The following is a 16024-nucleotide window of genomic DNA, read 5'->3' as shown; positions in this document are numbered from 1 at the left end:
TTGATGTTTTTTTGTTTAGCACCAGAGGTCAGGCAAATAGTTTTAATGGTTGAGCAGTAACTTTAGCATGCCATGTAGATTGTAGTGCACCTTGTTTCTTTGTATACATACACATACTCCAGAAGATGACCTTAATGTGAAGGTCGAAACGACGAGTGTATATTTTGGTTTCTATTAAACTAAAGTTTCATTCTAACACAGTAGTTGTATCCATAATTTTCATAATGAATTAAGAACTGGTTTCTTGCTTATCATGAATTTAGTTTTGGTGATATTTATTCTTAATCCCATTTTTTCACTCTCTTCGTTCACTAGTTCAAGAAGATTTTGAAGACCTTGAATATTGTCAGCCAGGAGAGCTGTGTCATCAGCATATCGGATGTTATTGATGATTTCACCATTTACATTAATCCCTTCCTCTCTTCCATTTAAGATTTTTTTTAAATATGGCTTCTGATATATGTTAAAAAGGAGAGGCAATAGCACACATCCTTGCTTTATTCCTCATTTGATGTTAATGGAGTCTGTAATAATGTCATCAACTTGAAAAGATGCTTTTTGGTTCCAATATAAGTTTTCGATGATCCTGATGTCTTTACCATCTAATCCAATTCTTTTTAATAATTCAATCATTTTAGTATGTAGGACTTTGTCAAATGCTTTCTCGAAGTCGATGAAGCAAATTAATACTTCCTTGGTCACTACATTTTTGGAATAAGATTTGAGAACAGAAAAGAGCCTCTCATTCCCAAACTGCTTCTAAAGTCGAATTGGGTATCAATGATGGTGGTGTCTTCACATTTTCTATATATTCCGTTTTTGAATTATTTTCAGAAATATTTTGAGAACATTACTCATTATCATTCTATAGTCATTACAAGATTTTGTATTTGCTTTTTTAGGTAACATGATGAAGGTCAACTGTAACCAGTCTTGAGGGATTATACCTGTATCGTAAATCTTATGAAATAGCTTCTATCAGCCTAAGGCTTTACCATTTTTAGCTGAGTTCAGCACATATTTTACCTCTGATTTTAGAATGCATGAATCTTCCATCTGTTCATAAGTATTTTCTGGGTTTTATCTGTTATCAGTAAACAGTTCTACATATTTCATCCATTCTTGTATTTTATCTCTTCGTTTTTGGATATCATTTCTTCCCTTTTATTTCAAAGGATACATAGTTGTTTTTTCTTAAATATATCTGAGGTCTCTTTCAGCCTTTTGTGTAGATTAAATCTGTCATGCATTTGTAGAAATTCAATTTCTTTACATTTTTCATTCATCCAGATTTCTTTTGCTTCTTTGATCTTGTCTTTAATAATTTTCTGAACCTCTTTATATGATCTGTGTTGATCCACAAGGGAAAGAATTTCATCAGTTATACATTCTTTCTTTTTTACTGCTCTATCAAGAGGCAAAATATTGGCACATTTCTCTATGAAGACAGATTTTAATTTGTCCCATGACACTCTTGATAAGCAATGATCTTGATGATCTCTTGAATCAGATCTTGACTCAGTTTTTTCTTATTTCTTGTTTTTTTTTAACCTTCCTAGATCAAACCTTTTCTGTTGCTGTTTCTTAAGTATAGCTTTCAGTCTAAGTTTTTAATTCTGTAACTAGGAGATTATAATCAGAAGCAATATTTGCACTAGGATAGGTTTTTGTACTCTTTATCGAACTTCAAAATTGTTGATTAATTGGCAAGTAATCAATTTGGTTTCTGACTATATTTGTATTATTATCCTGTGGTGATCGCCAAGTATATAGCCTTTAGGGTGGTAGCTTAAACCATGTGTTTGTGATTATTAGTTCCTCTTCTTGGCAGAATTGAATAAGATGGTCTCTTCTCTCTCTTGTTTTTTGTTCCGAGTCCATGTTCACCAACTATATCTCCACTTCTACCTCTCCCAATTTTAGCAGTGAAATCATCCATGACAATGTTAATATCATGTTTCTTTGTATTTTTCACTAGTTCTTTTAACTGATCATAAAATTCTTTGATCTCTATATTATTCTTGTCAGCAGTAGGGGCATAGACCTGTGTAAGATTAACATCTAGTGGTTGGCCTTTCAGTTTTTAATAACATCATCCTATCTGAGGAGGAGATGAAGGTCAACAGTGACTTATTAACATCTTTGTTTAATATTATTCCAACTCTGTTTGATGATATTTTCACTACTTCCAGAATGGTACATTGTCATGTCATCAACTTGAGATTTTGCCTAATCCTAGCCACCTAACTTCACTCATTCCTAAAATCCCAATTCCAAATCTTTTCATTTCCTGGATGGTGTTTCTTAGCTTACCTGCTTCATACAGGTTTCTGAGATTCCAGGTTCCTAGTTTTAGTGGACACGCCATTTTGAGCCTGGAGATTCTTTGCGCTCCTGTCCCGTTTAAGGGATGTTGGGAAAAAAAGTCATTGGGGGCATTTGTGTAGATTTGCTCGCCATGGTAGTTAGACTGGAGAGAATAGAGCAGTAGTTTCTACATTAGGTCTAATGTTACTAATGCTTTAAGTCGGGATGCATAGTGTCTCCTCTTATTCCTCTCTCTCTCTCTCTCTCTGTATATAAATCACATTATGAAGACATTAGTCCTAATATTAACATTATATTAACAATAACATTAATATTATTATATAATATAATATTAACATTAGCCTAATATTAAAACTTATGGCGCTTTCTTTAGTAATTAAAACTGGAGATAATAAGCAGCTCTTTACTTTATGAAGATGATATAAATCCAGGACAAGTTTGCAGTATTTTTAAACTAAATTGAATAACTGATATAACAGGGGTAAGGGAGGAGGAAACAGATGGCATCAATGGCAGTATACCACATTAAAAAAAGGTATTAAGTAGTAACTTGATATTGTTAGCATTCAAAAATGTGTGAGCAGAGCTAACCTCAGGTGATATGGTCATGTAAACAGATAGAAAAAAGGAAAGGTTAGTAAAATAGGTGTTTAATGCCAGGAAGGCAGGAAAGAGTCCCAGAGAAAGACCAAGATGTAGGTATATATACTGATACAATGTAAACTCTTCATATAGTACTATCATAGTATCTTCTACATGCCTTTAAAGGACATATCAGGAATTTGTTGATGGTAAAATGTCTCTCTCTTTTGCTTATATCAATATTCTAATGGATTAAGAGTGTATGTAACAAGGATATAAGATATATATCAATATGCCAACTTTTGCTTATATCAATATTCTCATGGATTAAGAGTGTATGTAACAAGGATATAAGATGTTGGCATGTTATGTATGTTGTTTATTTTGTGTGAAGAAACTCCTGAGTTTTGCTGCCTTCTTTCATCTGATACCAGCTGACTCAATCTCAGTTAACATGACCTAGAAAAAAAGTCATTGATGAATCTAGGTTTTTCAGTAAACATTATTCTTCTGATTGCACTACAAAGGATTCTAATGAGGAAAAACTTTCACTAAATGTTGAATCAGCATTTAATTTTCAAGAACTTCATTTTGAAGAACACATTTCTAAGCATGTGGTGAGATATTATTATTACACAGGTATCTCCAGGGAGTCAGGAGATCTATTATATGCATAATATCTATTATACCTCTCCTAAAACTCATTTGCTGATGAAGCACTCACAATCACGCTTGGCAATCCAATCCATAAAAAAAAAAAAAAATTTTTTTTAAATCCTGAGCCCACCCACAGTACAAATGTACTATATGTTTACTAATAATCTATCGCAGGTAGGAACCACATAAAAAAAAATCCACCCTACCACCACCGTCCAAGCAAAAGATCTAGTCCTAACATCTTTGGTAATCATACTCTTACACAATTTCCAAGGCCACCCATGGAAATTATATGCAAATGAAACACTGGTCACCTGCCTTCTCTTGGACTCAACTTCTCAATAAACCACTCTCTAAATCCAAATCATCAGATTTATATCCACCCCCATTTGCTTCATTTGAGAGATCTTCTCCAGAATCTGTTGGTTAGAAGTTGTTAAGGTTAAGGATTTCAAATCATGTAAATCATCATCATCAAATTTCTGCCATGTATTCTCAAGGGGGTGTACAGGATACGATAGTACTAGATGAAAAATTTACATCATTACTAATTTCCTATCTACAATTTTCCTCCAAATCAGTCTGTTACTTGTCAAGACTCGAACATTATCAGATTTTATATTTTTATCGTGTAAGCCACTTTTTACTATATCAATCCATCTCTTGCTTGGTCTTCCTCTGGGTCGTTATTCTGCCAAACTGGGAGATAACACTTGTTTTGCTAATCTTTCCTCGCGCCCATTCTGTTTAAGTGACCATGCCACCTGATATTAGCTCTGCTAACGCATTCCCAGATGCTGCCAATTGCAAGTTCTTTCCTAATATCCTCATTTTTAATATATTGCAATTGATGCCATCTGTTCGTGCCCAGTATCTTTCTCAGAACTCTCATATCTGCAGTCTATAGTCTTTGATCAAGAGTTTTATTTCTGACCCAGCTCTCAGATCCATAAGTTAAAACTAGTTTGAACATTGCCTTGTATACAGCTAATTTAGTGTTCTGACTAATTTCTCTCTTATTCCATATGAATTTATTCAATTGACTTCCTACCAAACCAACTTTGATGATTCTGTTGTCTATTTCCATATTTAATTTACATCTTCACTAAAAATCGTGCCTAAGTAGTTGAAATGTTTTACTCGTTCCACAGGTTCTCCATTCACAATGCAGTTGACATTTTCAATGCTTCTGCCTATTTTCATTGTCTTTGTCTTGTTATTGCTGACCTTCATGTCTATTACAACAGCTACTCAATTTAGTCAGGGAATCTTGCAGACTTCTAGCGGATTTATTTAGAAGTATAACAACATCCACACAAAGCAAAGAGCTGACATTAACTTCTCCAATTTTGATATCATGTTTAATACCACTTTCCTTCATAATGTGATCAATATAGATAATGAATAACAGAGGGCATAATGTACATCCTTCACTGACACCAGATTTAACATTAAACCATCTTCCTGTACTTCCTTCAATTCTAACTCCTGACTTACAACTCATATAAAGAATAAGTATTGCTTAATATAATGCCCCATTGACACCATTAACTGTAGCTTACTGGATAGATTCTCTATCGACACCTTGTCATATGCCTTTTCCAGATCTACAAAACTTAAATACAGATCTTTGTTATATTCCCATGCTTTCTCGACTATTTGTCGTAAAGTGAAGATCTGATCCTGACAGCCTCTATTTGGCCTGAATCCAGCTTGTTCTTCACCAAACTTTTCATCCACAATTCTTATCAACCGTTTCTCAAGTATACTTGCATAAATCTTACCAAGAACACTCAGTAGGGAAATACTTCTAGAATTCTCACATTCAGTTTTATTTCCCTTTTTATATATGGGTATTATGAGAGCTCTACTCCAATCATTGGGAATTCATCCCTCTGTCCAGGTCTTCTGAACTATGCAGTGTAACCACTGTAAGACTTTTATACCACCATACTTCAGCATTTCTGGTCGAATATCATCTGCTCCAGCTGCCTTTCCATATTTCAAGCCTTTAATGGGTTTTTCTACTTCAAGTATGGATATGTATTCCTCACTGTATGCCTGTTGAGTGTTTTTTTTACCACTGTGCTATCACTGCTTTTTTCATTTAGCAAATTTTCAAAGTAAATACGCCATACTTCAAGGATATCTTTTTTCTCCAGTTTTCATGTCACCTTTATCATCTCTAATTCCATTTACAACACTCTTTCCTCCATTTCTGAGCTTCTTCAACAACCTCCAGAATATCTTGCCGCCTTCTTGATATTTATTTTCTATGTTCTTACCAAAGTCTTCCCATGACTTTTGTTTAGCTAGTTTTGCACAGTGTTTGGCTTTTTTACATTTGTCTCTGTATTCTCTAAGAGCACAAGCTGACTTATTTGACAGGAACTTATGATATGCTTTCTTCTTTTCTTTCACTGCCTCTTTAACTTTCTATGTCCACCATGAAATTCTGATTTTTCTACCCTTGCAGACAACCTCACCACATGCCTCTCTGGCTGAATCAATCAGAGTTTTCTTCAAGGCTTGCCACTGAATTTCCAAGGTTTGGTTCCTGTTCTCAAACTCTTTCATTTTTTCTTCAATAATTTTTGTGTATTTTAGTTTACAGTTCACATCTGGGAGATGCTCAACTTTTATTAGCTTTAAAACTTTCTTACATGTTATTCTTTTCAATATGAAATTCAATTTTATCCTGCTCAAGACTAAATAGTAATCACTTCCAATTTCAAATCCTCTGTACACTCTGGTGTCCTGCACCAGGGAGAAAACATCACTATCAACAATAACATAGTCAATGAGACTTTTCTTATTCTTCCCTCTTCTCTCCATGTGAATTTGTGCACGTTTATGTTGGAACATGGAGTTGGTAATAACCAGTCCATGTCCTGAGCAGAAATCCAACAGGTATTTGCCATTATTATTAGCTTTGCTCTTTTCTCCAATTTTTCACAAAATATTTTTGTATGTCTGACAATCATTTCCTACTCTGCTATTCAGATCCCCAAAAAGGACCAACTTTTCCTTTTTCATTGTGTCAGTTGCTTTCTCTAAATTGTCAAAAAATTCCTCCACTTCTGCCTTAGTAGAACCTTCTGTTGGACCATAGGCACAAATTAGTCTCATTGTTCAGTTCCCAATTCTGATATTTGTCCACATCACTCTACTTGAGACTGCCTGCCATTCAAGAAGATTAGCCTCATATTTAGTGTTGAATACCATGGCTACTCCTTCTTTTCCTTGATTGTGATTGCCTAAATATAACATTTTGTATTTATTGCTCAGAAAGATCTCACCAATTTTTGTCTTTTTTGTTTCAGTCACCCCTATTATGTCGATCTGGTACCTATCTAATTCCTCAGCTAACTTCATTTCTTTGCCATTCTTTGCTAACTTCATTTCTTTGCCTGAATGGCAAAGAAATGAAGTAAGATAGTAATAAAGAAAGATAGTAATAAAGAAAGATAGAACCGATTTTTAACTCTGGTGATGTGGAGTTGAAGTGTGTTTTACGATTTGTTCCAGTAGCTGACTTTTCGCTATTTGCCCTGGTTCCCTGGCAAAAACAACGGGGGGCCTTGTTTAACCGGGCGATGCCCCAGCAGGCATGAAATTCTTTCATGTTGTACCATCATTTATGTTTTAATTTAAGCCAATAAGAATACAATTTGGTTGGCTAAATCCCAAATTGCCAGCCCATCCTCATTCGTTCAGTATCCGGGTAGATATCTAACAGGGTGCGCACCACAAGAAGGTGAGGATTGGATATTAGGTCAGAAGCCCTGGTTGGTTCTCCGCATTCCTTTAAAGGCTATGTGGAGGACTCCTCTCAGTTACACATTTTGACCCTTAAGCATCCCAATCATGTAAATATGTAAACACATTTTCAGCAGCATCCTCCAAACACCATTTATACACTACTGTCATTTCACTTCACTCCATGCTGCATCAACATTCTTTGTACAATGCAAGATATTAATTCCTTCCAAAAGTCTCTGAGGGTTTCTCATTTTCAGTAGCAGCAACCAAGAGCCTGAGAAAAAGTGATTTTTAAAATAATATACCTTGAAAGCAGCAATAACACCCTGTTCCATGGGTTACAGAAGGGAGAGATATTATGGTATTTGCCTGAAGTGTTAATGGTATAGTCATCTCAAGTATGAGCGGAAGTAAGTCAAGGACTGGCATACGTACATACAGGTTTTTTTTATTTTATTATATTTTTTTATAGTATCTTTAACAAATAATCTAATGATCTAACACAAATTGTCCATCTACCAATAGAATACCAAGTAATCTTAAATCTCTCAACAACTAGAATGTTTCTAAACCAGCTTTCACCACAAATATACCATAGCTGTCAGCTATCTTCTTATAACTCCAACTATAACCTTGTTCATATTTCCTTTTCTACAGATCAACCTTTACCAAGCAAATCTCCAAGTTGTGTCATTCAGCACTACCACAGTACTAAATGGAATGACCTCTGATTTCTTTGCCTGATATCTGGATGGCATGGTTATGGTTTCTACTTTCCTGATCTAAACAACAATTTCAACCAAATAACTGAAATAAAGTGGAATAAGGGCCTTCATCTCTCACTCCATATAAACCTTCTTATCATTATTCAAATCCTGGTTTTTCAACAAATTCCAAAGCAATCCAAGATATAAATTCAGCATATTTCAAACACCATGAATCCAAAAACCCCAGCTTTACACCAGTCTACACTCTAGATCTAGATGTGTAGACTCCAGTCTACATATCTGTAAAAAAGAATATTGGACTTTGAAAGGGAGAAAGTTTATCTCTTCTGGTCCAATGTAAAAGTAATTGAGCAACTTTAGCCTTTCCATGCTTCCACTTCTATCACATCCAGATGGAACTATGGTCTGATGTGACCCACTCAGAGATAAGACTAATCTTCCTCCATCTCTTGTATGGTATTTGGATTTCCTAGTCTAAGAGACTTGTTATTACAAATTTTGAGCATAAAATTTGCAATCCTGAATTAATATACTCATCCTACATTGCCTATTTGTAGACATACTTGCACATACTTGCTGCAAAAATTACTTAACAGCAGGAAAGCAAGCCTATATCCAGCAAAAGTCAGCTATTAAATTACTGGCTCATCACTTTCACCTCACCCTTCTCGAAAACAATGGAGATCATTAATAGGCAACTTCTTCACTACCTGAGGGGGGGGGGGGGGCTAACCAATTATCAGCAATCACCAATAAGGATTCTGCTACTGTCATTCTACAGCAAATTCCCTAACCAAACTTATCCACCTTGGAACATAATCCATGAAGAGTTCGAGAAACTCATGGTTGCTCCTGACATTTCCTGATCATTAGATCAGTCTGGGAATATTTCTCTTATCCAGCTCTACTGTCACTTTATTATAAAAAGTAATCAAATTACTAAGGCAAGATCTATCCTTCACAAAACCATGAGTATCATATTCCTATCCACTCAGTTTTGAATTCTGCCTTTCTTTCAATTTCTCCAATACCTTAACCACCACTCCTGAAATGATGATTTGCCTATAATTTGCTACTTCTGTCTTGGAACCTCCTTTATTCAGTGGAACTATTTTGCCCTCTTTCTACTCCACTGGCACCTTCCCTGTACTGAGACGTAAATTAAACAGCTTGGTTAGAGCCAATTCTATTAAGTTCTTGTCTGATATCACATTAATCCATCTCAAACAGGGTCCAACACCTTTTCAATCATTTAACATAATTGTGTTGATGTGTGAACTCCTGCACTGTGACAACATGACTGAACTATCATAGCCTTTACATTCCTTAGACATATTACATTATGATTCACAAAGTAAAACCATTTCGCTCCCAAGATATTCCCTAAACACTACTGATTACACTTACACAATATCCAAGTCTCAGCTCCATAACACATAACAGAGAGAATCACTACTGTAAATTTTAAGTTTAGTTCTTACTGCTATTCACACTTCCTTTCTGAACTTTCCATAAGTTTAGGAACAAACACTTCGCTCTAGATACCATTCCTAATCTACTCATTTCATTCTTCACTTAGCTGATAATGATTACACAGCTACTAAAATAACTGAAGTGAGAGACTTATTTTATGGCATATTTTTCATTACCTTTATTATGTTTTTCTGTCTGAAAATAGTGTGGATTCTACGGTTGATTTGCTTGAGTTTCCAGGATGAAAAACCCAAGTTTCCTGGAGAAAAAACCTGCTTGCTCATGCCAGAGATCAACTAACCTGGGAACTGGTCAAAAAAAAAAAGTATTTTATATATTATTAAATACCTGCAATTAATATGCAATCTAACACTACAATAGTTAATCTCTATCCACTCAGTGTACCATGGAACTTTTTTTTCATAACCAGTTTTCTCCATCCAAACATATTGAAGATGTCAATTCTTAAGTAATTCAGACCATAACCTTATTCACATTTCCTTTTTTATGTAATGTTACAGAAAAAATAAATGTCAAAACCATTTTAAAATGTGTATTATTTGACACCACAATGGTATCAAATAGGACAACCTCTATGATCTCTAACTCATCATTTGCTATATTCTTAACTGTACCCAAAAACTCCCAAGAACTATACAACAAACCTTGACTCTTCAACACTGTGCTAAAACAAATCAAAATTCAACATATCTAAATTGACAATAAAAAAAAAAAAACTCATACTTCATACTCAGCTAACGCTGCCACACACACACACACACACACACACACACACACACACACACAGAGCTTGGAAAGAAGTCAATGGACACCATAGTGTAAGGAATAAACAGCCATGGCACACACACCTTAATAAGATGTGGGATCCCCTTTCACTGCCATGACTGCAGAAATCCTTTGGAGCATACTTTCCACAAGTGTACAATAGTGATCAATGGAAATTTTGGACCATTCTTCCTATAGACATGTAATGAGGTCCTGAAAGTGTTGTGGGGCAGATGTCCCTTGACCTCACTCAATGCTCTGGTTCATCCCACAGATGTTCAATAAGGTTGAGATCAAGGTGCTGTGGAGGCCAGTTAAGTGTAGTGATGTTCATGCCCACAAACCACACAGTTACAACCAACCATTATCTCTTTCTTGCAGAAAGGGATAATGATCGGTTCCATAGAAACGCCATAAAGTAGGAAGAACTGCATTGTTCAGAGTGTTCAGATACATCTCAACGTTCAATATTTGTGGCACCACAAACAGAGGGCTGAGACTAAACCAGCAAAAACAGCACTGTATCTCATACAGACACCTCTGAATTTCATAACTGGGATAGACATGTTATCCAGGAATTAGCCACATTCACACCTGCCCATCTGTTCGGTAGAGGATGTAACATGATTCATCACGCCATAACACAGCTTTCCAAGCTTCCGAAATCAACAGGCACATGGGAGCATCTCTTGATTTCTTTTGCAGTAGCATGTATGTATTAAAAAAAAAAAAAGACTTCGAAAGGGCCAAATGTAAAAAACTTGCCTCCTGCTCAAACAGCAAATGAGGTTCCTTGCTCTCTCACATCCAGATGGTACTCCAACAACTATGCAACAAGCATGGGTTTGTCAACAATGCAAAAAGCAAATCAAAATTTAACATAAATAAAGTGACCCCATTAAACTCAAGCTTCATACTCAGCTAATACTGCAGCTCACGACATCTGTTATATTTAAAAAACAGACTTTGAAAGGACTAAATGCAGAAAACTGGCCTCCTGCTCAAACAGCAACTGAGTTTCCTTGCTATCTCACATCCAGATGGTACACTGCAAAATTACCGACTGATAGGTGACAGACAAATAACCTTCCAAGAAGCACACAATGAAAATGCCTTCTCTCCACTTTCACTACACTAGAAAGACATCATTAGAAGAATATCCTTAATAATATTCTATATTTTTTTTTAAATGGCTATTTTTTATTAATCAACATACTGCTGCCAAAGTAGGTGCTGTTTTGTCATCTGAAAATTATCACACTATAGAATTTCTTTTAAATTCACTGTTAAGCAAGACGAATCATCCTCTTGAATCTTGAACCAACACCCGAGAAAACTGTTGTAAATATATCAGGCCATCAATTGTCTACTAAGACATCTCTGTATTGTTTAAAATTTTGATTTTGCAGTAGCTCTGAAAAACTATTCCCATCATGGACTTTAATACTGATAAAGGTCTCCATACTTACCTTATTCTATTATAGTTAAAATTCCTTTCCAGGGAGCATATATTTTGCTCAAATATATACCCTCTCAAATCAGTCTGTCTAGAAATGAAATTTTAGCTTTCATCTGTTTAGCCTAATGTTGTAATAATCAATGCTAGTAAAGGATGAGCTATTATCTTTCATTTTGTTGTAAGTTTTTCCACTTGGTTATACTATAAATTAAAGATACCAAGAAATTATATACTTGGTTTAATCCTTTATTTAAGTGTTAGCAAACAAAGTTTGCACCTGAAGTATTTTCAGGGATGGGGCAACTTGTATATAGAAGCTAATGGCTTCACATCACTTGCCTTAGTATCCCATAATGCAAAGCACATATCCTTGCAGACATGTATAATGCTATGCATTATGGGAAAGGTCACTACTGAGACCAGTTTCGACTTTTACTGAGGTCTCATCAGTGGGAGTCAGACTCAGAGATGATAATAAGATTGAAGTAATGCAGAAGTCAGATTTTCATATACAAGTAGCCAAAAGGTGTTGCATCTTATTACTACAATACTCTGGATTACATATAGCTGTTGGAATACGAGTTGCTCCAGTCCTGAAAATACTTCAGGTGGAAACTTTGTTTGCTAACACTTGGATAAAGGATTAAATCAAGTATATAATTTCTTGGTATCTTTAATTTATATTATCATTCATGATAAAAATAATTACTTCAGTAAACTTAATCTTTTAGTTTGCGATCATTCCACATACTTCTACAGAGGTCCTACTTAGTCACAAATTAAACTAAATAGTCTTCTGGATAAAGTGCAATCTTTGGATAAACACATGATAAAATAAATAAATAAAAGTTCATCATGCTAGAAATCCTCGACTTTATGATCTTCCTGTTGTCGTGTGGAGATTTCCCCCAATTTTCCTCATCCATCCCTTAGGACAGGTTGAGCCTTCCAATGAGAGATTTTTAAGTATGTATTTTTGACATGATTTGACATTCCTCATATTAGATCCATGTTCACGAGCCGGTTTGTCTGTTCTGAGGGATGAAAAACTTGAGTTTCTGGGTGAAAAAACCTTCTACCTCCGTATGAGACCAGCTAACTCACCTTTAGTTGAAATAGACCAGATAAAGATTCCTCACATCATGGATGAGAATGAAACTCAGGTCTTTCTGACCAAAGGGCTTCATCTACACTGAATGAGATAGAGAGGCTCTATCTATGGTCTTCTTAATATGCATAAAAGAATGTTCAATTGAGACCTACTGTAAATTGCATTGGTTGTCCAACTTATGAACTTTCAAAACATCTATCAAAAGTTCTCTCCTCATTTATTGGAAATGTTTCATTCTTTGTTAAAAATTCAAAAGATTTCAAGAACAAAGTGTCAGAAATATCCTTATTGCTTACAGATCTTTTGGTTTTGATTTCCCTGCTTATATTGTAAAATTATTTGATTTTACTTAATTCTTGCCAAAATAAGCTTTAAACAGACTGAGGTAACTGCAATGAAGTCTATTTTCTGACTTTGGCTAACTATTACATGAAACATTTTCAAACGACATTCATAACATCTTTTCACATAAGTCCTCTTATGGCATCATGGTGAAGATCTGGAACTCTTCACTGTCTGAGCTTTATGAATTTCTGGAGAAATTTAACTCAGTCCACCCAAGAATTAAATTCCCAACAGGAGTAGAAGACAACAATTGTCTCCCATTTCTGGACATATTTATCTTGCAACAGCCTAATGGTAGTCTATAGCTTTCTGTATACAGAAAAGTAAGTCAATGTTAAGCCACATCATCCATCTCAGAAATCAGATATTATTAAAATGCCAGTATATTGTGCACACATTTTAATGCTCTGCTGATTCTCTGTTGAATAATGAATCCTTCATCAGAGCTATCTTCATCTCCAATGGTTACAGCACCAAACTAATCAATAAGTAATTAATAAATATGGCCATCACCAAAATCCTCCTGTAGAAGACATTTAGAATTTCCATTCCACATGTTAAAGAGAGTGTTTAGGAAAAACTTGCAAGACTACTTCACTGGATTCAAGTTTCTTTCTTTTCAGTTCAGAAATTAAATTCATTCTTGGACTCTCTGAAAGAAAATATCCACCATTTTCCTATTCTGAAGTTTATAGAATTCCTTACTCATGTGGCCTTTCTTATTAAGAGAAGATTGGTTAATCTGCTCAGACTCACTTAGAAGAACATCAAGAATATATTCTGTTCCATGAGTCTGATTGGTCGGATTTGGCTAGCCCAGCTATATCTACTAAACATAGAATTCACTAGAACAAAACTAAAGCTTTACAGAAAAGTTACTCTATAGAAAATTGTGAAGCCCATATCCATTGGATGAATCTTAACAAAAACGACTGTATGAGGCTATCCAATTTTGGGAGGTTATCCTGAGCAACACTCTTCACTTCTGTGCTAAACAATATATTTTATTTTTTTGTTAATTATTATTTTGTGTATCCATGAATTCTAATAGTTTATAGGTGGAGTTCATCTCCTGTAATTGTTATTCTAATTTGTTTTATCTCTGAGCATGGTTACAAAACATGGCGTTTTTGTGGTTAATAAATTATAATTTGTCACTAAATAAGTTACTCTGTAATTTAATTTTTACATTATGTCTTCCGCTTATGTATCAATTGTCCAATCAAGCTTTTCTTCTTGAGCTGACTTAAACCTCTAGCTTTCCTGGTACAAACAAATCACATCCATAGTTGCCAGAGCCTCCAAAATACTTCGTGTTCTCTTATATTCCACAGTGAATGGAAGGGAATAACTGTATAGATGCTAATACCATATAAATCTCAAATTTTGCCAAATGTAGAATATGATTTTCACATTTGAGATGGTGGATTGAAAATCTCCCTAAATTCTTGATGCTATCCAAAAGAAAGTTCAGCTTCAAACTTACTAAACCAATTTTTCCATGTCTGTTATTCATAACAACTTTCTCATAATGTTCTTATCCAGGACTATGTCCTTCAACTATTTACAAATTAATGTACTACAGCTTCAAGTGCTGTATTTGCAATTAGCATTCAAACACAAAACTCAAACTCAAAACACAGTACATTTCCAAAGAAAAATTACTAGAAAACTCAAAAACAATCTATAATACTAAATATTAATTTAATACTTTAATACAGTAGCTGAAAAGTAAACACTATTAAAAGATATATCTCTGAATTATTTGAATATGCATGGAAAAGAATACACCTAGATGCAAAAATAAAGATTTATTCTGTAACACCATGGTAAATTAGAAGTTTGTTATTGAGAATAACTCACTGCATAAGATCAGGTCACATGCTGATCTCATATGTGGCTAGTACACACTTCTTATAATAAATGCTTTTATGGTACTTACCCACTGCACAAGTACGTTTCCCAGTATGCTGCTGGATAAGCCTAACTACTTCTGCCTTTTGAGTTGGTGAGCAACGACAGCAAACAACTGCAGGACATTGACAAGCCAATTCCATAAACTCTTTAGGATAAAATTTCAGACATACCTAACAAAATGAAGTCATCACCTATAGTGTCTATTTCTCACGAAAAGGCAAATCTCTAAAAACAAACAAAATGCTATATCCAGAGTTAACTTTATCCTTCCTCTTAAATAAGGTAAAATTTACAGCTACTGAATGTTATGATGCAATACGCAACAAAATATATATTTTAAAGTCCTGGACAGTCACAGAGCATCTCTGATCACAAATGTAAATTTCTAAACAAAAATTAACAACACACCTGTCCTTAGTTATAATATTGCATCTATGCACTATGATGGAAGAATTTTTATACATTTTCAGCTGAAAGCTGGTATCACTATGTTCCACTTTCCTACTGTAAAGCATTAAGGAGTTTTGCTAATGAATCAATACACTAATTGTTTGTTCTGCATCGATACACAATGTTCTATGGCTGGCTGTTCTCTGCTGGCATCTGCAATGGTTTGATATTATCTTCAAATAAGTTCATAATCATTGCTTTCCAAGAAGAAGCATGTTTTGTTTTTTTTTATAAATAATTTAAGGAAATTATAAGGTCAACTAGGATATACTTTAAAATAAATTTTAATATACTTCAATATTTCGGCAACGTCACGTTGCCATTTTCAAGAAACTTAAGAACAAGACACATGCATGCAGGCACAACAGTAAGTGAGGAAGAAGCAGGAAGCTATTATTTCTCCTCAAGTCCTGATGGTGCCCCCTA

At 34.7% G+C, this 16024-nt stretch overlaps 1 protein-coding gene across 2 annotated transcripts in view; it reads right to left on the bottom strand.

Moving 5' to 3' along the window:
• LOC150110238 (putative phospholipid-transporting ATPase IIB) overlaps positions 1-16024 on the bottom strand; it is a 359872-nt gene that overhangs the window by 110865 nt on the left and 232983 nt on the right. For both annotated transcript variants that reach the window (XM_090398500.1, XM_090398506.1), the window contains one exon: positions 15174-15318. In XM_090398500.1, the coding sequence (XP_090254626.1) occupies positions 15174-15318 (145 nt within the window). The remainder of the gene's footprint in view (positions 1-15173; positions 15319-16024) is intronic.

The sequence above is a fragment of the Typopeltis vanoorti genome, chromosome 1, assembly GCF_054136105.1.
Source record: "Typopeltis vanoorti isolate ZY-2024b chromosome 1, IOZ_Tvanoo_1.0, whole genome shotgun sequence".
In the NCBI taxonomy this organism is placed as follows: Eukaryota; Metazoa; Arthropoda; class Arachnida; order Uropygi; family Thelyphonidae; genus Typopeltis; species Typopeltis vanoorti.
This window is presented reverse-complemented; position numbering and strand designations above follow the sequence as displayed.